Source organism: Chenopodium quinoa, unplaced genomic scaffold (genome assembly GCF_001683475.1).
Source record: "Chenopodium quinoa cultivar QQ74 unplaced genomic scaffold, ASM168347v1, whole genome shotgun sequence".
NCBI lineage: Eukaryota > Viridiplantae > Streptophyta > Magnoliopsida > Caryophyllales > Amaranthaceae > Chenopodium > Chenopodium quinoa.
The window spans coordinates 1,589,334-1,612,641 of record NW_018745617.1 but is presented as its reverse complement, the minus strand read 5'-3'; the positions used below and the strand labels follow the sequence as shown (position 1 = coordinate 1,612,641).

Sequence of the window (23,308 nt, the reverse complement as noted above, 5' to 3'; positions counted from 1 at the left end):
TTTCAAGGTTTTCAGGTGATTCATCAATCAGGAGAACGCAAAGCGACGTCTCGGAGTTGCAGATGTACCTGAGTTACGACTTCACCAAAGGCATGGACGACGATGAGATAAACAGCCTCGACCTCCTTGCATGGTGGAAACAACAAAGCTCGAAGCATCCAACTTTGGCGGCAATGGCACGAGACATTCTTGCTATCCAAGTTTCCTCCGTCGCCTCCGAACGAGCTTTCAGCGCATCCGGAAGGGTTTTAGACGATAGAAGAACAAGTCTAAAACCCGAAACACTAGAAATGTGCGTGTGTTTCAAAGATTGGTTGGATGCGGAAAATCGCTCACAAGACCGTTCTTACGACCACAACGACAACGAAGAAGGAACCTCCGCTTCCGGTTCGGGTTCGGCTAGTTCCCAATCTATGCAACTAGCCGATGACCTTGAAGGCGAAGGCGAAGACGAAGACGAAGACGAAGACGAAGACGAGCAAGAAGAAGGAGAAGAAGAATAGACAATTATTGTATATTGTACGATTTTAAAAATATCAATTTTATCATTTTCCAATTTTTGTTTAATACCATCATTGTATGATTTTTATCATTGTTATCATTGTACAATTTTCTCAACTCAAGTAATAATAATATAAAGTACGCATTATTCACATCCAAAGTCCAATTTGCCTTTTTTCCCCGTTTTGTTACAATTTGTAAATTCATATTAAAAAAATAAAATTATACCAATTACTAATAAATCATAAACATTAAATTTTAAAGTAATAGTATAAAGTAAATATATAAATATAAATATTGAATATACAAATTATAAAACATAAATATTCAACTTATAATTATAAAATTCATAACTTAATAACTTATAACTTATAAGTTATAAACTTATAAGTTACCTTATAAAACTTATAATTATAATTTTATAACTTATATACATTATAAACTTATTAATTTATAATGTTGTCATTAAAAAAAAAAAAAAAAATGAAAACTGCACCAGCCCGCAGGCCGGCACGGTACGAGGGCCGTGCCGTGCCGTGGGCTGGCCTGTGAAAATGGCCGGCACGGCACGGCACGAAATCCTGGGCCCGCCGGCACAACCGGCACGGCACGAACCAGCCCGTGGCCCGCCAGGCACGGCCCGCGGCGGCCCGGCACGGCACGGTGCCCAGGATTAGTGGCAGGCTGTAAGCCTGTAACTAGATTCTTTCTTATTTGACAAAGTAAAAAAAAAAAGAGGCCCAAGTAAACTAGCAGATTAATTAATATATATTTTATAATTATACTACAACAATTCTAATCATTTTTTGACTGTTAAGGACTATTTGCTTACATTACATTAAATTTTATATTTACTAAACTTTGAGTGTGATCCTAAACTACTACTACGTCTTGCCTTGAAAAAAAAATAATAAAAACAAACTATATAGTAAACAAGTGTATAATTATCATCCCAATAAGCGCAAGAAAAAAAGATAATACTCCGTAATGTCTATTATAGACTATAATCAATTTAACATACTAACCGGCCCCATAACTTTATTATCCTGGCTTCGCCCCTGATGATTGGATCCGCCTTTGACCACCTCTACTTAATTTTGGCCGAATAGCCCGTTGTTTTTGGCTCAAAATGACGAGCTAGGCACAGTTTTTCGGCTTGATCCAAAGACTTGGCCTGAAATAGATCAAGTTCTTGGACAAAGCTGAACACGTCCCAAGATCAAGTTCTTGGACAAAGCTGAACACGTCCCAAGCCATGATCACCTCTACTTAAATTTAAGGGTATCCGTTCGGTTTTCGGTTTGGATTTAGCTCAAATCCAATCCGATCCGAAATATAATTCGGTTTTCAAATGTTCAATCCGATCCGATCCGAATTACTCTCCTAATCCAATCCGATCCAATCCAAATTAAAATTCGGTTATTTGGATCCAATCCGAAAATCCGAATTAAAACTTTTATTTTTAGCATCTAATAGACTCATACAATAATGAAAATAAATACAAATACTATTATAAAAATCACATTTGTCCAAGCCTTAATATTAATACAAATCTTTAAAATAGACATGATTATATAAAATAAATTGTTCAATAGTAACTAATACTAGTACACCACTACACCTATAAGGAACACCATTACAATAATAACATCAAGAACCAAATAGTCAAACATCACTGGCAAGTAAAAACTTTCACCATGTTAGAGCCACTAACTTTCAACAATAGGAAGCTAGCAGCAGCAACTCAAGACAGCAAGTAGTCCATATTTGAGTCATATTCATATATGCTTAATTTTATAATTCGGTTTTCGGTTTAGTTTGGATCCGATTAGGGTCAATCCGATCCGATCCGAAAATCCGAATTTTCAAAAAATCTCAATCCGATCCGATCCAATCCGATTTAAAGTTTGGATCCGATCCGAATTAATAATTCGGTTTGGATTGCATTGGATTTCGGTTTTAATCCAAATTATGGACACCTCTACTTAAATTTGCCCTATTTAACTCACACAAACAATTAATTCAAAAAATTTTGGAAAAAAAAAGCAATAATAAACACAGGGAGATACAGCTACAAACGAGCCAAAAAAGAAGAGAGAGAACCCCCCCAAAAAAAAAAAAAAAAAACTCAACCCGCAGCAATAAAAAACAACCTTTCGAAGGCGGCAACAATGGCGTCAGGTTCAGTAGTTCCGGCAAACAGAGGAAGAAGAAACCTAACCGACGATGAAAAGCTACAGTTCGAAGCAACAGAAGGTATTGAACCTGTTACAAGCTTCGAAAGAATGGGGATTAAAGACGACCTTTTACGTGGGATCTATGCTTATGGTTTCGAGAAGCCTTCTGCTATTCAACAGCGTGCTGTTATGCCGATTATTCAGGGTCGTGATGTTATTGCGCAAGCCCAGTCTGGTACTGGGAAAACTTCCATGATTTCTCTCGCTGTTTGTCAGATGGTTGATACTTCTACTCGAGAGTATGTGATTTTTTAATTGTTTTTTTTTGTTGTGATTGGTCTTTTTTTAGGGTTTTGATTGTTGGGTTTTGTGATTGTTTGGTTTAATTTTATTGGGTTTGCTTTGATTGGGGTTTTAGTGGTTTTTGAGAAAATTAGGGTTGGGGGAAATGGGGTTTTTTTTTTTTATGATTTTGATGTATTGCTTGATTAAATGAGTTTGAGGTGAGGTTAAAGATTTGGAAATTAGGGTTCGCTAAATAAATATCCTAATTTCAATTGTGTTAGAATGGCGAGGTGGGTTTATCAGAGAAGTGGGTTAATTTGCTTAGGAAGATGAGATTTTTAGGAATTAGCTGGTAAACTGGTTTATACTGTCTTTTCAATTGGCTTTGGGCTGAGTACTCGAGAAGCTTTTTGATGTGCTATATGTTGATAATTAGTCGACAAAGTAGTAAGGGGCTTATATTTACAAGCTTGGTTGATGAGCAGGAGTGTTTTCCTGCTTATGGAATAAGTATAAAGGGAGAGGACAAGGTGTTACAAATGCCGTGGTCAATTGTATCGCCTTAGAGCAAGTGCGTGTATTGGGAAGATTAAGCCTATTTTCCACTCTTCCCAAGAGCATGAAACAAAAAGTTTGCTGCTATCTGTTTTAGGGTTCATTCCTTTATTTACTTTCTCTCATCGTTTTTCTTAATGGGGTTGGGACGTTGGGTTGGTTATTATGGGTATAAGTTTGCATTTTTAAGCTGGCTCTATGTTACTTGGACTCAGATGAAGTGCCAAATTAGACACGGGTGTCCAAGCATCAGACTCGCCCATTTTCTTGAAAAAAGTTGTGTTTTTAGTTAAAAATGAAGTGTCCGTGTCGGTGTCCGACACGAGTCATGTTGACACGGACACGTGAGTAAATGAAAGAGTCTGAGTAACATAGGCTGGTTGTATCTTGTATAGGGTAACCTATGCAATAGGAAGGATAGAGGTAACCTCCATGTCTCCAAGGGGGCAGTTGAAGAGTCACGAGTTCTGCCAAATTGTATGAACTGATAGCCTGAATGCCTTTCTTTTGTCTCTTGAGCAAGGTCGCAGTTTTTTCTCACCTGAATGACCATCCTTATTGAAACTACTTTCCCACTAATTTGCCATTGTAATGAACAGCTCTTACCTTGGATCCACTTTGCATTTCAAACTTCCATTTTGCCTCAAGACTTTTTCCTCCTATTGTAAATTTGTTAGACTCTCTTTGAATTTAATGGATATCTTTATTGTCTAGTTTTGTACATTCTTCATGTGCAACCCTTTTATACTATCTTAATCTTAGTTGGAGGCTTGGAGCTACCGTCCTTTCAATTGATTTCTCATTTTTTGTCAATCTATCTTATTTGAATTTCCTTCTCTCAATTGCTGACTTTATCTTGCACATAAGTAGTTATTCACCCTTTAGACTACTTTGAGCAACCATTAATATGGAGTGCAAAGGTTTCATCTGTTGTGTGTGTAAAAGGGCTGAATATAGTGGCTGATAAGGTGTGTACTCAACCAGGTGGACTGCAAGAGAGCTAGTAGATTGCAAGGAGCTTATTTTTGTTAGTTATTTGTTGTTTGTGTGGGGTTATGTAGTTATAGTAGTAATCTAGATCAGATGGTGAAAGGGAATCTTAGACCATCTTCCATAAACTTGTTTTCTTTCTATTGCTTGATTCTTGGTAGCCTCGGTGGAGATTAGTAAGAGATATATGTACTTTGGCTTCGTGTTTCTCCGTGTCACATAATGTTTCACCTTTAACTTAATAAAGGATTGATATTTTCTTGCAAAATCCAAGAATAGATCTCGGGAAAAAGAAAGATAGAGTGCAATACATTGGGGGGGGGGGGGGGAGGGGGGAGAGCAAGAAAGTGGATCATGAGGCGATGCTCTCTGCTATTTTGTATTTTATTTTTGTTTATTAGATTCTTCAAGTCGTGCAGTTGTGATAATAGTTGTTGGCAAGCTTATCTTTATCATAATCATACTTTCAGGTCCACAGAGCTCGCTGCTGATTTCTTTTCTGTTTATGACATTTTTAATTTTGTATGGCAAATAATTGTAATGTTTCTTTTTATTCTCTTAGGGTCCAAGCATTAATTGTGTCGCCTACTCGCGAGCTGGCTTCACAAACAGAAAAAGTTATAATGGCCATCGGTCTCCACATGAATATACAAGCCCATGCATGCATTGGAGGGAAAAGTGTGGGTGAGGATATCAGGAAATTGGAGTATGGAGTTCATGTTGTTTCTGGAACCCCAGGTAGAGTGTGTGATATGATCAAGAGGAGAACATTGAGAACCCGAAATATCAAACTCTTAATTCTTGTAAGTCACTGGTTTCCTTTTAATTTTCTTATATTATTGAAGATTGTATCACTGCTTTTGAGCTTTGCATGGATTGTTGTCATTTAGTAGACTGAGGTACTATTTCTTATCCGAACAGGATGAGTCTGATGAGATGTTGAGCAGAGGTTTTAAAGACCAAATTTATGATGTCTATCGTTACCTTCCTCCAGAGCTTCAGGTACCAACCCCCCCCCCCCCCCCCCCCTCCAACACACACATATACAGAGAAAATTATAAGAGGAAAAATAAATGATGCTTGGGCTTAATTTTCTTTCTATTGTTCTTGCTTTAGTGGGTTAGAGGCTTTGTCATGCAGGCACCTGATTCTATATTTACAAGAGAATTTATCTTCACCATAGACCTTGGTGGTCCCAAAGTTTCTAAATGTCTGGTTTATGGGTGCCAATGTTTGAATTTTACCAATTTATGAAGCTACCTGTGCAAGCAACCTCTCTTTAAAGAATATGATAAATTGTTTTTGGTTGTAAATATTTGTTCTAATTGGCTGATTTAGGACTTGTTCTTTTCAACTTATTTCAGATACTTATTACTTATTCTTTACTCTTTCCGTTTCATAATGTTAGTCTCATATGGAATCAATCACATAAAATAAGAAAATAAATATATTTGGAATCTAACATTAAAGTACAACATAATTCATAATTAGTTTACCTTATTTAACTTTTTAAATTTTTTATTAAGGAGTAATAAATTCAATTCAAATCAGAGCAAATTAGAATTTTTGATTATCATTTACTTATCGTTAAGTTTCGTTAATTGCGTATTAAAAAAATTTATAAAAATTACTTATTTAAAAAGTTCATGATGAGATGAATCTAAAAAGATCCATTTTGATAATGTTTTTCCGTATAGATAAGTATTAAAATGCGGTCAAAGTTTAGTCATATTGTTAAATCAGATCAAACCAGACCTCATCAGACCTAAAAAAACTCACACCAGATTTACTTGTTTTAGGTGTAGAGCACAAGTCCTTCCTAGTAAGGATGTCATGATGTTTTGCTTCCTTTATTATAGTAAAAAATAAAAAAAATAAAAAAAATTGTATTTGGCGTGGTCATGCTAAACAAGGACAACTTTATTGCTCTCTTGCTGGCCTTTATAGGTGTAATTATTTCTTGTTTGTTTAAATTTACGTGGTACTAGGTCTTTAATATACGATTTGTCTGTGGTGTTCGTAGGTTGTGTTGATCTCTGCCACCCTCCCCAATGAAATTTTGGAGATCACCAACAAATTTATGACAGATCCTGTTAAAATCCTTGTGAAACGTGATGAATTGACTTTAGAGGTAAGTACCTTACTCCTTTTTTATCTTGCAAATGAAACAACGGGTACAGTTTCTGTATTCTTATATTCAACCAACAATGACAGGGCATCAAGCAATTCTTCGTTGCAGTTGAGCAGGAAGATTGGAAGTTTGATACCCTTTGTGATCTTTATGATACCCTCACAATTACTCAAGCTGTTATCTTTTGCAACACTAAGCGAAAGGTAATACATTCATTTTAATTTTTAATTATTTTTTGGGGCGGGGTTTTCATTATGCGATTAAGCAAAAGCGAAAGCTAGTTCTCGGTTGTTGTGCTTCATAAGAATTATGACTACTTTCTGAATCTGTTGTGTCGATGCTAAGAAAGCTGACTATAAATCATAGGATTAAATGGAGTGTGGGTGGGTTGGGGGTGTGATACAAGATCATATTGCAAGCAGAATGAAATAAAATACTAGGAAGGTACTAGGAAGGCGTTACTGCATATTCACTTCACAGGATCTCATTCTTTATTGAATCAGCTATCTCAGTTTTCCATAGCATATTTCTTTGTTGCTGTGCTTCATAAGTATCATCACTAGTTTCTGAATCTGCTGTGTTGATGCTAAGAAAGCTGACTATAAATCATAGGATGAAATGGAGGGGTGGGGTGGGTGAGGGTGTGAGACTAGATGATATTGCGAGCAGAATGGATTAAAGTAGTAGGAAGGCGTTACTGGCTTACTGCATATTTGCCTCACAGGATCGCTGTTATTTTTTATTTTTCTTTGTTGAATTAGCTATCTCAGTTTTCTATAGCATCTCCTTTCTTTTGTTCTGGTTTAGTTAAGTGAATTTTCCCAACATGTGATAGGTGGATTGGCTGACTGAGAAGATGCGTAACAATAACTTCACTGTTTCATCAATGCATGGTGATATGCCCCAGAAAGAGCGAGATGCTATTATGAAAGAATTTCGTGATGGTGACACTCGTGTTTTGATCACGACAGATGTTTGGGCTCGTGGAATTGATGTCCAGCAGGTAATTGTCTATACTTGGTTTGAAGTTTAAGTTCTCTCCCCTCCCCCTCTCCCCTTCCCATTAGGTGCGTTACGTAACAATTTTGATACACAAATTAATTTTAATGGTTCATTTCCTTAAAGATTGTTAGATTTTCTGGGTTACTAATTGTACTCTGTTTTCCATTTGGATTCTTCATATGTTGATCATGAATGGTTACTTTATGGGAAATTTGGATTCCTTTTCTTTGATAAACATACTAGTGCAAGCTTAATTACCCTATGTCCTGCTGTGGTTATCTGAGTTAGCCATACTTTCATTCCCAATATATAAATATAGTTGAGAGGCCATCTTTGTTACTACCCTCACTAGTTTAACTTTTCACTCCTAATTGGTAAAGAAACAAATAAGAATTGAACTACAAAGGTTGCCACCAACAACAATAAAGCCTTAGTCCCTAAATGGTGTGATGGCGGCTAACTTTAATTTTCATAAGGAACCATCCGCCCAGAAAATAGAGCATAGCAAGATAGTTGAGTGAATAAAAGTGGGGCGAAGGGTAAAAAAAATAGTTTGTAAAGTGAACCAAAAAAGTAATGCAAATAAAATTCAAGAGACTTTAAAAAGAGTGGCGAGGGGATAAAAAAGAGAGGCATATTCTGCTGGCGGTGAGCCCTGTACAACTAGGCCCTGTTCTCATCACCTCAAAAAACAAAATCAGCTTGACCAAGGAAATCAATAAAAGTCATTTATTATAGATAAGTTCTAACAAATAAAAATCAGTTTAAATTAGTAGAACTAATTTAAGTTCAGTCTAAATAATTTAATTTCCTCCAAAATAAGGTAAAAAGAATAGGGCCTTGCTACTATTCACATACTATCCTTTGATCATCTATTGCAATATTTACTCGAGTTTATAATTTGTCATGTGGTGTTGTTGAATTCTTCTCAATGTATACTTTTATAAGATCAACCTTTAATCATTCTTATTTATAAAATAATTAAGTTTATTAATGGCTATAACTGTGTGTTGGGATGAGCTTTAATTGTTGCAATACTAAAACAATGGAGGAAGTATTATTACTTATTATTCCCTACTCACACTGTCTTAATGAATGGTCGCATTTACTGTTTTTGGTTGTCCAAAAAGAATTTTCTTATGTCTTGGGTTGAATGACTAGATTTCCCAAAATATCCCTTGTTCATGAACAGTGATTACAGAAGGTTAGAGGGCCACAGTTATCACAAAGATTATTCTGTTGAATTTTATCTTATACTTAAATATGATGGGTGGTGGTGATATGCATAATATTTTGAATGGATGAAATAATATGTTAAAGGTTATATAACTGATTAGGTACACTTATGATATTTAAATGGCTCTTGGAAAAATATTGCCTTTGTTGTGTTTAACTAATTTGTTAATTCCATCAGGTTTCATTGGTAATCAACTATGATTTACCTAATAATCGTGAACTTTATATTCATCGGATTGGTCGCTCTGGCCGTTTTGGGCGTAAGGTATGTGATATCTTTTTACAGTTAAGCTTGATCAGATTACTTCTAGCAAATTACTTATTCTTGATGTTATTATCGTTGGCATTCTCCAAATATCACACCTTGTGTTCAGTTTTAAATCTTTCCTTGGTTATCGAGGTTTGTTCAGTGTTTAGCTTGTCCCCCCTCTCTCTCCCCCCTTCTCTCTCTCTCTCTCTCTCTCTCTCTCTCTCTCTCTCTCTCTCTCTCTCTCTCTCTCTCTCTCTCTCTCTCTTTCAAAAGAGAGGAAGTCTTCATCCATCTGAAGTTGGAGGGCTAAATTTGCTAAAATGTTAAAGAATCATTTTACATAACTATAATTACAATGCTTGTATTGTACCAAAAATCACTTTCCTTGACTTGAAAAGTCAATTTGCAATTTATTTCCTTGACTTTTGAAAAGTCAAATTTGCAATCTTCTTAATTTCTGTAGTTTTCCTATTTTATGGAATCCTAATAGATTATATCTACAATTTTTGGAAAAATGAGAATGAAAGCTTTTTTGTCTTCTTGGGAAAAGGCACTTGATACTCGTCGTTTTATATCAATTGCTTAACAGAAAATTTACATACTTGTGTTTGTGATTAATATTCTCCACTATGGTGTATATGTGTTCTGTGTTCATAGTGTTGACAGTAACATGATTTGTTAATAATTCCTTATTTCTTTGTTTTTATGAGGTTCTTCCCTATGCATTATATAGTGAATAAAGTCTCTAGGTCTTATTTCAAGTGAATAGCAATCTGATCATGTGAGCCGGTATTTCATCAGATAATTAGTGACACTGAGGGTCGCTTGTGATGCTTTTTTTGGATCTTTGTGCAATTTTTGATCTTTGCTTTTACATTTGAACTTTCCATTCTATCCATGTTAGGCTGAGATTGGTGGGGTAATATATTGACACTGAGACTTTCATGGTTGGGCAGCATGCAACCCGTATTTCAGAAAGATTGTTCTGTATTAAACTATCCTCTTCAGCAAGTTCCTAATTAGAAGTAAGAAATATCCGTGGAACAGAATTGCCTAAAATATCACTAAGAACCTTAACCTTATTAAGTAACAACGAAAAATTGCCTCTGAAACCTTGACGTTAAACCCTGCTTAGCTACTGTGACGCTGAGCTTGAGGGAAATCAGCTCATAAAGTCATAACACAGAGATTGTGGCTTGTCAATAGCCAGGGTGGTCAGTGACCCTTTATATTTGCCAGCTAGTGAATGTTGTATGGGGGAGAGACTGCAGGCAGGATAGTTTCCAAGATTTAGGGCAACATAGGCACTGGGAGAATTGGGTGCATGTGAAGCTCGTTCAGTTGTCTTTTCAATACACTTCCTGCTATCCTTTATTTGTTTACTTAATGTTGATCACATATGTTGCAGGGTGTTGCTATTAACTTTGTCAAAAAAGATGATATCAAGATTCTAAGAGACATTGAGCAATATTACAGTACCCAAATTGACGAAATGCCGATGAATGTTGCTGATTTGATATGAGGTCGACTAGTGCATGTGTGGGATGAAATGCTGATGACTGTTGCTGATTTGATATGAGGTCGACCTGTGCATTGATGTGACTGATTTCTTATGCCTGGAAACAGGGTGCGTGTTAAGTGTGGCGATAAGCTGCTATGGTGTGGATTGACCAGTTTTCAGTCGTTTTTCCTGTAATGGTAGTAAACATTTTGCTTGCATGATTCTTAAACTGTTTTGATAATTGATATGTTCAATATTTATGCTTGAAAGTTCTAACTGGACTGAGGGTGCGTTTTCTCTGCTGCTTTTTTTCAATAGTTTTTGTCGAGAGTTGGCTAGTTCTTATTTCATGCACCTTAAAATTATGGGTTGAATTATCACACAAATCTAATTTCTTTGAATTGGAATCTGGAACTTTGACTACCATTGTAAATTTGTAAGGAATTCATACTACCCAAATGAATTAGTATTGGCTTTAGACAACGTAACCCATCTCTTGGTGTTGGTATCGCTTGAGCTTGGTCGACGCACAACGGCACAAGGCCTCATTAGTTTTGTATGTTTGTGGCCAATGGACAAGGGTGTGCCACTGCACGCTCATTCTTGCGTAGGCAGGTGGCAAATTGCATAGCCATGTAGGTGGTTTGGAGGGGGTCATATCACAATAATAAACTTAACCAATTTTGAAACATTATGGCTTGTTTGGATTTAAGGTTTTTATTTCAAATTCAAGAATTGGGTCAAATGTCTTGTTTGGATAATGCAAACAGTTGGATTTGTATTTGGCCCAAATCCAAGTCAATTACAAAATCAGTCAAGTTTGATGAATTTAAAATTCCAACTTAATGCATGTCATTTCAATTTCCTTTTGTGCTATTTTCCCTTCTCCCTCCTCCAAAGCTCCAACAACCATAACTTTCTCTCTCTATCCTCCATTACTTCTACCACTCACAAGCTGTTTTTGGTAGATTTGACAACAAATTTTGTATTCACAAGCTGTTTTTGGTAGATTTGAAGCAAACTACAAGTATCAAAGCATTGATTTGATAATTTTACATCCGATTTTTTTTTTTCAATTCAAATAATCAAATTGGGGCAAAAATTAGGTTAAGACATAAATTTTTAAAAAAAGTACTTGTAAATTTTTTAACAAAAGTGGATAAAGAGCTTTCAAACTTTGAATCTAAATTTTTAGGAAAATTTCAATGGTTTTAATTAAAAATTGGATTATCGTCGCTTTTTTTCCCAAATTTTTTTTGAGCACCTAGTTGTAGTTTCCGATGACATCATTGTATGATTTGATGATTGATTGATTATCAAAGAAGTTGATGCATGTGTTGTTGTCATTCAATTAGTTAACCATTGATTAATGTAGATAAATCAGTCATAAATTTTCAGATTATACTTCACAAATTCTACTCACCTCCAAACACCATTTAGAATTTGAAATCATAGAATTGAAATTTGAATGTTTCCCAAACATATATTTTGGAATTGAATTCTATGATTTGAAATTCTAGATTTGAAATGAATCATTTGAAATTAATTACTTGTATCCAAACACAACCTTAGGTTATTTATTAATAGAAATTTGTTTTACAACCCTGAAAACACTATTTATATATGTAACCACTTGTTTTTTCGTATATTTTATTTAATCACCCACAAAAATGCCAAAAAAAATATTACTTATCAAACAATTTCATACATTTAATAATCAAAACTACCCGTCAAAAAAATAATAATCAAAACAAAATTTTCAATGCATATCAAACTAATCGTAATTTACTTGCCTATAAATTTGATTAGTTAAGCTTTGTATTCACAAAATGATTGAATTTTGTTGAGAGTGTCGTGATAAGAAAAAAAAAGTAACTATTCCGTAAAAGAAATTATTAAAAGGCAATTATAAACTTTCTTAATATTTATAGAGAAAAAAATAATAATATCTATATATTAATTGCAGACATTTTTTTTTATATAACTTCATACTAACTTTCACCTTTCATAATTGATAGAGAAAAAGTGCATAACTTCCACTTCTCTCTGTGTCACTTCTCTCTCTCTCTGTGTGTGTGTGTGTGCGTGCGTGTGTGTGTGTGTGTGTGTGTGTGTGTCCTTACCTTAGCATCAGTATACTCTAGTAAATTAAAAAAAAAAGAGGGAAATTGAAGAATTTTGAGGAAAAAAATAAGGCAAATTTGTTTTAAAAAATCTTTTAAATGCATCATTTTGCGGGAAAAACCTTTTAAAAGCTTTATTATATTTAAAAAAAACCCGAACTTAAAATTTTTTTTGTTTAAAACAACCTAACAACAGTAATCCACATAATTAATATCTAATTTCTTCTAATCATTCTATAACTCTTAACTATTTAATAATTAAATTAATTTATAGATTACTATTATTAAAACAAAACATTGCTTACATAATCAATTATGAAACAATCTTACGTGTCATTCTCACATTAAATTTTTTCCCTCCAATTTTATGTATATGATGTCATCAATTATTAATGTTTTTTTTTTTTAATTTTTAATCTATACTTTTGACTTTAATGCAATAGATGTCTATATAAAATTCAATTAACCAAGCAAGTTTCTCTCCTAAATTATAGTTTTATATATCTAATATGTTTGATGTTTGATTGTGGTTACAGTTATATTTACTTTCCTTAAATGTAAGTAAATAATTTTTATATTTAATTCTAATTTTCATATACAATGTAAAACAACTTAATATAAATTTTAACTGTGCATCGCACTGTAATTTTAATCGTGCATCGCACGAGGATAACCTAGTTTAAAAATAAAATAGAAAACCACCACCCCACAACAAGGCAGCCACCCTTTCCTCCTCCCCTTGCAGCAGCCCCCACCCCCGGCGACGCAACTCCACCGCTGGCCGATCCCCCTCCTTTTCCCCTTCCCCCGGCCCGTTGCAACCCTCCCCCTCCCTAAACCCTGGAAGCAGCCACCAATCGCCATAATCGTTGTCGCATAACCAAATTCTATGTCTTCTCTTCCGCAATCACCGCCACAAACGAATGAAGTAGAAAATTATCGAGGTGTTCTTATGCACTTATCTTCTCTCTCCTCAAGGTATGTTCTTACCCTTGACTATTCTAAAATTTTGAGACTCTTGATAACAGAGATGATGGTTTTTGTGGTCGAGGTAGGTGGTGCATAATTTGAGGATTGGGGTTTAAGGGATTTGGAAGAAACTCAAGAAAGGGTTAGGAAAGGGGAGAATGAAGGGTTTATGGAAGTAGCCACGATTGTTGAAGGCATTCAAGGTTGAGGAGAGAGAAAAAGAAATATTTAAGAATAAGGGGGCTACTGTCATGGTTTAAGGGGAGGAGGAGGTGGTCGCCGGGGGTAAGGGTTGCTGCCAGGGGAGGGGAAAAGGTGGCTGACCGGTGGTGGGGTGGTGGTTTTCTATTTTTCTATTTTTTTTAATTTATAAATTAATTTAACTATTAAATAGTTAATCAAAAGTTATAGAGTGATTTGAAGGAATTACATGTTAATTAAGTGAATTGGTGCTACTAAGTTGTTTTAAACAAAAAAAATTAACTTTGGGTTTTCTTTTACAATAAAGCTTTTAAAAGGGTTTTTTTTCGCAAAATTACGCATTTAAAAGGTTTTTAGCCAAAAAATAGTGATTATTGCTTTAGTAATAGTTATAGATAGATGAAGAAATTTATTTATCTTCATTTTATTAGAAAATTAGAAATTGTATGTTTTAATCAAAGATAATACTCCATATTTTTTTTATAAGTGTTACTATTTCACAAGAACATGATTTGTTTTGACAAATTTTGCAATGTGCAAAGGGCGTGTTGTGGTCAAACAAGAACTCTTTCAAAGACATATTGCGGGGGATGAGTTGTGTGGACAGTGTGACGGTGGAGTTTAATCAATCATTTATGTACTTTTTTTTTTATTGCGATGCATCAAAAGATGTCTAGAATAATAGTCATTTTAGGTCTATTTTGAATAATTCTCTGAAATCTTTTTTTCGCTCAAGTTAATATGGCTTGCTGATAAGTTAGATCATCATAAATTGCGTCTGCTATGTGCCATGGCTTGGTCCCTTTAGTTTTGAAGGTACAAGAGGGTTCATGAGGGGTTTCTTTCTCAATGCTTCTCAGACAACAACAAACTAGGCCAAACTCGTTGAGGAGTATTGTTTGTATGCCAAGAAAGTGTTCTCAGGCCAGCCTCAAAGTACAAAAAAGCTCTCGCCAACGACTGGGCTTTGTCCCTTGGAAGGTTTCATTAAAGTAAATGTGAACGCTCACCTAACTAGCTCCTTGGGGTTGGGGGCAGTGGCGAGAAGCCATTAAGGGGAGCTTGTATAAGCTGCGGTTAGACGAGTTGAGGTGTATCAGAGGTGGAGTGTGCTGAGGTAGCTGGTGCATGATTTGGGCTCTTGGTGGCTACGCGTCTAGGTGTTAGTGTCACATATATGTTTGGAAGGTAATTTTTTTCGTCTTTGATGCAATCAACAATAACTCTAGGGATCGCTTGTCAATCTAATTAATTTATGATATTAGCATGTTATCTGAGTCTTTTTATGTTGTTATAACAAGGTAGCCTACCTTGTAACAAGATGGGATGCACATGGTTGCTAGCAATTTGTCGTTCGTTCTTTCATCCATTCTTGAAGAGTCATATAATTTTAGCGAATTTTGATTATAATCCGCTTATCAAATGTTTCCTAAAATTTAAGAAAATAGAACATGATTTATTTGTCATTTTGTTATTAAGATGATAAATAAGTAATAACTAATAAGTTTCTCAATTATTTCCAAAACGAAGGGGGTGATTCATACTCCTTCCGTCCCTTAATTAGATTCGTACTTCTCTCTAGTAGAAATAGAAGTAGGAATCTAATTAAGGATTGGACGGAGTAAAAAACAATTTTAAAAATTAAAAATCGGACACTAGCACTGAAGAAACACTCTAAAACCCTAACTACTAGAACCTTCGTAACCCCCTCTATCTCTTTCCTCGAGCGTAGCCTTAACCTACATGCAGGATTGTGAGAGGAACAACAAGAAGAGCAGAGGAGAAGCCGCACCTCCCTTTTCCACTCTCTTCACCTCTTTCAAGCCTCGTCAGGTTATCCTCAATTCAATGTCTAACATCAAGCTCGATCATAAAAATGTCGCTAAATCCCTGATTTCTCTAACTCCTGAACAGAGGAAACTTCTTCTTCAATCCATTTGTCAATTCTTAGAACTTAATGGCTTCTCCAAATCTCTTAAGAAGTTCCACAAAGAGGCTGATGTTGAGGTTCGGTTAATTTTTCAGTTTTTGTTGAATTTTTGAAGTTTAATTTGTAATGGGTTTTGTTCAATTTTTTTCTTTAATTAAAAAAAATATATATATTGATTTTGGGGTTTTTTGGAGTTTAATTTGTAATGGGGTTTGTTCAAAATTTGTCTTTAATTTGCAAATTTGATTGTTGGGTTTTTTTTGAGCTGAATTTTGTAATGGGGGTTTGTTCATATTTTTGTCTTGAATTTGCAAATTTGATTTTGGGTTTTTTAAAAGCTTAATTTGTAATGGGATTTGCTCAGTTTTTGTCCCTGATTTGTGATTACGAATTTGCAGAAGGAGAGTTGGAAAAGCTGTTTGCTCAATTTGGAAGAGATGTGTTACCAGTTTTTAAAGTTGAGGTAGGTTGAAAGTTGCTTATTTATGTGGAATACTGCTACAGTTTTTAAGTTGTAGCTCATTTCATGTATAATGATTTATAAATTGATTAATGTTGTCCTAGATTGCTGATCCTGGAATTGTTTCGAAATGTTATTGGTTGCTGTTAATATTTGGAAATTAATTGTTGGTGTTAAAGGTATTTATGTTATAGTATGTTTGTTTATTTGTGTGTTCTGTTCTTTACAAGTCGAATTTCTTGTGTTGGCTGGTAAATTTATGTGCCTTTTGGTGTGGCCTTGTATGATCAACGGTCATCGTTGGATTTCCATAGCCTCTTGGATAAAATATGTTGTTGGTGGTGTTTGTTGATTATTTTGGTTGTAGAGTGGTAGGATTGATCATGCTTTTGTCACCTTCAAGGGTCTGTGTTAGTACTGTGTTTCCTGCTCTTGTATTGTGGTTGTTTAGGTAGTTTACTCGGGTCAAGATTCTGTGTTGCCTGGTCTTAATAATATGTTCATTTAGTTGGTTACTTGGGTCAAGAGTCTGTGTCCTAATGCTACTTGTGTTTCCACTGTGCACAGGGATGATGCTAAAGTTAGTGATTGTGCCACCATTGAGAAAACTACTGACCAAAAGGATGGAAGTTTAAATGGTGTTGCATCTTTGGAAAAGGAAAATGGAGGTGATGAAGGCCGTGTTGATGATGTTGGTGTAAAACAAAAGAAGAAAAAGAAAAGCAAATGTGCTAGTGATTCTTCTGCTCAAATTGCTGAGGAAACTCACCCAAAACCCTCAGAAAACCCTGACGATGTTTCTTTGAGTGTGCCAATCAAATTTGAAAAGAAATCCAAGGACAAGAAGAAGCGTAAGGAAGAATCTCTGGAGGAAAAGAAAGAGGACAAAGAAACATTAGAAAAATCTGATGTTACACAAGAAGAGAAGAAAGAGAAGTCTAAAAATAAGAAAAAGAAAGAAAATACTTTGATTCCCAATGGTTCATCTGTAGAGACTACAGAGGTTGATAAAGAGAAAAAAAGTTCAAAAAAGAGAAAGAAGTCCTCATCAGATGAAAATGAGACTGACTTTGCTGAAAAGGCAGTACTTGATGACTCTAAGCGTAGGAAGATAGAGGATCTAGATCAATCAAATGGAACCATTCTTCCAAAAACACCTAATGGATCTGCCAATAGAGTCTTGGAAGACGGTGAAAAAGAGTCCCATAAAAAGGATAAAACAAGGCAGCTTAATGGTTCAGTTGAGGTATGCATTCGCAACATAGTGCTTTCTTTGGCATTGGTCTGAATTCTTGATCTTAATTCATTCATATATGGTTAAAATGTCATAACTGTCTATTACATGTGACCCTGACTGCTTGAGCTGAGGAGACTTGACAGCTTGACATTCTTGTTATACCGTGCTATATTGTTCTTGGAAATGCTTAGAATTGTAAGCTAGCATTTTCGCGAGTTACACTACAATATAATGTGTATGCTGTGTGGAATAGCAAATAATTGACACTGCCTTTTTTGTAAATAATATTTCTCAAAATTACCAAATTCTAGTTAGATAATAGTTTATCATGGGAATGGCATGGTGTAATTTTAGATCATGTCCAACACCATTTCCAAAACAAACCTAAAAAATCTTGACATGACAAGACAAGAGGCTTAAAGATTGCAGTATTGCCTGCTTCCTTTTCACTTTTCTCGTACTAGGGAAAGTAGTCCCTTGAGAATATGTGAAATTATATCTTTGATCTTTTGCCTAGAATATGATCTAAATATAAAATTACGGTGAGGGATAGGGCAATATTCCCTCCGTTTTTGAATACTTGCTCCATTTCTCTTTGCGGCTTTGCACGGAGTTTTAGGAGAAATTGGAGAAAGTAATAAAATGTGGAGGTAGTGGGGGTGGGGGAACAATAAAAAAATTGTAAAAAGCAAAAGTAGTAGAGAGATCTTGAAGTAGAGAAAATAGGAAATTAGTAAAATGTGATTTATGTTTGGTCCACTAGGTGAGACTAATGAATTAAATATTGTAAAAGATTTCTAAATGAAAATGGAGCAAGTATTTTAAAATGACCGAAAAAAGAAAGTGGAGCAAGTATTTAAAAAAGTGGAAGGAGTATGGAGGTATGATCTTAATGTTGTCAAGAATAGTGTTAGGTGCAACTGATTAAAGTACGAGGAGATACTCACATTTGTGATTGTGCTTTGGTGGAAGATGCGTAATGCACTTGACTTTATTGCACAATTAACCAGTTAGGGATTAATGTTAAATTACCTTCCTATCTTCGTGTTGCTCACCTGTGTCCTAGGTTCCTACACCTTTCTTTTTCGAGAACGTAATTTGTGTTCCGTGGTTTGAGGAAAAATGTCTTTGGAATGTGTAGCTATTTAATTGATGGTTGTAATCTCTATTTTAAGAGAAAGTTATTAAAGTTTTGTTCAGACACAAGACACTCAATTAGACCTGGCAAACAGGTCATTGAGGTCGGGTTCGGGTCGGGTCAATTCAGGTCGGGGCAAGTTCGGGTCAGCAAATGTTTGGGTTGGGTTCGGGTCGAGTCGGGTTTCGGGTCAAAATCGGGTCAGCACTTCAGGTCAAGTTCTGGTCGGGTCAATTTTTAAGATCAATTTTCAGGTCAATTTCGGGTCGGATCAAGTCAATTCGGGTCGGGTCAATCAGGTCGAGTCAAGTTTGTCTCAGGTCACCAAAATAAATTCACTTAAAAAAATAGTCGGAAAAATAAAGTAAAATCGTTAAAAAAAAATCATGAGTACCTATTACGCAGGAAATAAAGAAGCCCTAAACTAAGTAATTCACTATTTCACCCTATTCACTTGGGATTCGGGTTAATTTGGGTCGGGTCACTACGAGCCGGGTCGATTCGGGTCAATCAATTTGGGTTAAAATCGGGTTGGGTCACTTCGAGTTTCGGGTCATTTCCGGTCGGGTCAAGTTCGGGTTTCGGGTCAATTTCGAGTCAGGTCATTCGGTTCGGTTCACTTCGGGTCATCGGGTCATGTTCGGGTCAACTCTATTTCGGGTCGGGTTAGTTCGGGTTCGGGTCATTTTCAGGTCAATGATTTTGGGTCAACTTTCGAGTTACGGGTTGGGTCATTTGGGTTGGGTCAATCAGGTCGGCTCAGGATTGCCAGGTCTACACTCAATCAATTAAAGTCTTAATCACATAAGTGGAGTCGGCCACATAAACTAAAAGATATAGTCATCCACAAAAATCTTATGGCAGCCTTGGTCTTATGCCATCCACATAAACCAAAAGTGATTATTCAGCCTTATAGAATTTCCCCTTCAATTGTAAAGGAATGTTTCGGTCACATAACACTTTCGTGGATGCTCTCCATTTAATCTGCCCCGACTTAATTCCGTGGGCCATGTCTTGATTCTTGTCACCATGATATTCACCCATGGTCAAATCCTTAATGAATCACTAAAGACTTTAGACACCCCTTCTATGAGTGTTATATTGCTGCATTTTGTGCTTGCAAAGGAAATGCTTACTTAATAAGATACCAGAAGCGACTAAATGAAGTTTCCCATGTTTCCATCGTTCTAATGGTAAAGAACTTAAGAGATATATGAACTATTGCTCTCCTTTTGCGGTCACTGATTTTTTTACCAGCCAGCGCACGTACTTAAACATGATTGGATGAATATACCCTTGTGGAAATTCCATGTTTTTCTTCTCTCTAATTCAGTCTAACATTCTCTCCTCTCAACAAACCACTACTGACTAAGGGCAAGGTCATCACCAGAGTTAAAATCAAATTTTTTAATTTTTGGGTTGAAGCCAAACGCCTAATTTTTTTTTTCATAATTATATGGAAAAAACCCTAGAATTTTCGAAAATCTAGAGGATATTCGAAAATTCTACGCGTTTCTCCCTTGGAATTTTCGGCGCTTCTTTTCCAGTTTTTTTTATGATTTTTGTTTTTATCATAAATTTTGATTCTTAACTCGGATTAAGGAAAATAATGTATCGTTGGAAAGCTTTAACAGTCTACTTTTCAATTAATTGAAATAAGGTTGATATCATTTCTAGATATTAAAATATGGCTGAAATATTAAAATCGGTTCAAAACCAACACCATTGTTCTATTTCAACCTTATTTTAAGTTTATAAATGATGTTGAATTGATTCTTATTGGGTAGGAAAGTAGACTTCTAGAGCTTTCCAACGATATGTTATTTGTTTCAATCCGATTTTGAGATCAAAGTTATGATAAAAACTGGATAAGAAACGCTTAAACGCCTAGAATTTCGAATCTCCTTGCAGTCCCGGCATTTTTCCTTGAATAATCTCAAATAATCTCAAACAAGTAAGGCATTTGGCCTCCACCTGAAAGAAAAACCAGAGCTTTAACTTCGGCGATACCTTGCTTGCGGTTGGTGGCGGTTTGTTAGGAGGAGAGTATGTTAGATTGAGTTAGAGGGAAGAAAAATATGGAATACACGCGAGGGTATGCTCGTTTATTCATGTTTAAGTGTGGGCGTTACCTCGTAAAATGAGGGCGTTGTTTAACAACCCCCGTGTTTTGTTTTGAGGTTTTTTGCTCTTTTTGAAAACATTTTTATTTTTCTTTGTTGGGTAGTGTTTGTTATATAAGTTGCTATTGGTGGTCGGTGGTGAGGCAAAGATAATTTTGAGAGGGTGATGTCGAAGATGGATTGCAACTTGCACGTGGGGTGGGGGGGGGGGGGTGGGTTGTGGTGAAGGGAATTTTTTTTATTTACTCCCCTTATTCTTTTTAATTCACATAATGAGATGTCTATTAATTTTTCTTTTAGATGTCATCATTTGATCATTTCCTGGGTTGGTTTGATGGTGATGGTTCAAGTTTCACAAGGTTGTAGGCTCAAGCATCAACATACGTTTGTTTTACTGTAGGAAAATTTGTCAGTGACAACCTTTTAAAATACCATTTTTTGTGTAAGACAACCTTTTAAAATTATTTTGACAAAGTGAACCCTTACTTTAAAAATTCTTGTTAGGAACAACCATGCTCTACTTTCAGGCATTGACCGTTTCTTTTTCGACGTTGACTCCCATGTGCCTTGCACGTGACCCTTATTTCTCCTAATTGCACCCCTTTTCCCTCAAATTTTTTTCACTTAAAAATCACCCTTTGTGTGTGTGTGTGTTATTCTGTAATTAATTTTTCCTTTATTTATATGTACTGTCTGTTTGTGTGTGTTTGGTTGTTTGGGGGGGGGGGCTGGTACTTTTTGCTGTGTTAGAATGAAAACAAGTTACTCTTCCAAAAAAAAAAAAACATTAAAAGAAAAGAAATGAAGTTACTGAATAGTTCATGATTTTGCCATTCTAATAGGTTTGATCTATATTGGGATAAGGCTGCTTATATTTTAAATCTCTTGGACTTCATCTCAATGGGACTTATGCTGGTGGTTCCGTGGTTGTTTATTTACACTAACTTTCACCAGGATTGTGAATTTTGTGATTTATATTTTACTCCCTCCCCTCTTGGTCTTTCTATATATATCATCAGTTCTTCACTTTATCTGTGCATAGAAGAATGGATGTGCATGGTCGCTGTAATTCTACCACATCAAATGTTGTATGATTGAAACTAAAACTGATGGTTAAAGCTTATTTTGCAGCCAAGAACTTCTGCAAATGCATTCCGGAGGGTTAAAGAGGAGGAGGTGGAATTTGTAGATGAAAGGCTTCAAGATAATTCTTATTGGGCAAAGGTCTGGTGATACAGAATTGTTCTTTTAATCTTCTTTATCTCGTATTTTAATTTGGACCATTTAGAGTATGTGATTCTTACAAAGTATCTGTAGTGTGTCTAAAAACCTTCCCCATGTTGTTTACAGGATGGTGCAGATAGTGGCTACGGTGCTAAAGCACAGGAGGTTTTGGGGCAAGTTAGAGGAAGGTAAATCCCCCACTCTGCTTTTCTATATACATGGAAATGCTCTATTTACCTTATAGGCTCATACTATTAAGGGTTATATGCATTATGCTGGCGTCATATTTTATAAAAAGTATAATGAATATCATTAAGAGAGCCACTCCTCCCCTCTTTACTTCTGTTGCTTTTTAGTTATGAGAATATTGATTTGTAAATGCCCCTGTTTAACTGTTTTCCATTCAAGCTAAGTCATTGAGTGAGTATCGACTTGTTTGAGAATTAAGTCCAATACTCTCTTGCTGGGGTTTTGTGAATAGCTTGCAGCCTAACAGTTTTAGGGTGCGTTTGCTTCACCTGAACTTTTCAGAACTTAAGACCTGATAATCACCTTATTTATACCTGATTGTTGACTGAAAGAATTTTTTTTGAACATTATGAATATGTTTTACTGTTTATATTTATTTCGTTCCCTATATTCTTGATAGGGATTTTCGCCATGAGAAAACCAAGAAAAAACGTGGAAGCTACAGAGGAGGGCACATTGATCTACAATCTCATTCAGTTAAGTTCAATTATGATGATGAAGAATGACACTCGCCTCAATGTTCTTGAATCTAGACTAACATCTGGGCAAATTTTTGGTCCAACATTTACTTATTATTAATTTTCATATTTTGTATAACAATTAAGGATTATTTGTTGATTAAAATGGCAATTGGCATGATATAATTGATATATATATCTGTTTCCTACATCTTATAGCTCTCTTTTATGTTCTCTTACATCTTCATATATCTCTTCAAATGGATTTGTGCTGCTTTTCCTATTCGAATCACCCATTGCAATTTCAAACTGTATACAGAATTGAATGACTCAATTTGTCTAGAAGCAAGTTTGGCTTGAATCTACCTAAAAAAATTAATGCGACCAATAAAATGCAAGAAAAAGTTGTCTTATTGTTCTCTCCCCTATTGCCTTGCTCACCACCACTGCCTCCCCTATAGCATTGGTCACCAGCCAAAAACAGCCCACGGACACTAGATACCACCACTGCACCACCACCCTTAGCCAGATAGCCATCTTGTCCTATCTTTCCTTCTCTCTCAAACGG

At 35.6% G+C, this 23,308-nt stretch overlaps 2 protein-coding genes across 2 annotated transcripts; both read left to right on the top strand.

The window, feature by feature from the left end:
• Positions 1 to 2,450: 2,450 nt before the first annotated feature.
• LOC110716748 (eukaryotic initiation factor 4A-3) lies at positions 2,451 to 10,927 on the top strand. Its single transcript, XM_021895383.1, has 8 exons — positions 2,451 to 2,977; positions 5,071 to 5,311; positions 5,430 to 5,510; positions 6,532 to 6,639; positions 6,723 to 6,842; positions 7,475 to 7,642; positions 9,056 to 9,142; positions 10,536 to 10,927. The coding sequence occupies exons 1-8, from the start codon at positions 2,673 to 2,675 to the stop codon at positions 10,647 to 10,649; spliced, it is 1,224 nt and encodes a 407-aa protein (XP_021751075.1). The 5' UTR covers positions 2,451 to 2,672; the 3' UTR covers positions 10,650 to 10,927.
• A 4,665-nt stretch (positions 10,928 to 15,592) lies between these two features.
• Positions 15,593 to 22,951, top strand: LOC110716574 (nucleolar and coiled-body phosphoprotein 1-like). Its single transcript, XM_021895200.1, has 6 exons — positions 15,593 to 15,928; positions 16,250 to 16,314; positions 16,879 to 17,557; positions 21,941 to 22,033; positions 22,160 to 22,221; positions 22,683 to 22,951. Exons 1-6 carry the CDS (start codon positions 15,665 to 15,667, stop codon positions 22,786 to 22,788), a joined length of 1,269 nt encoding a protein of 422 aa, XP_021750892.1. The 5' UTR covers positions 15,593 to 15,664; the 3' UTR covers positions 22,789 to 22,951.
• Positions 22,952 to 23,308: the final 357 nt, after the last annotated feature.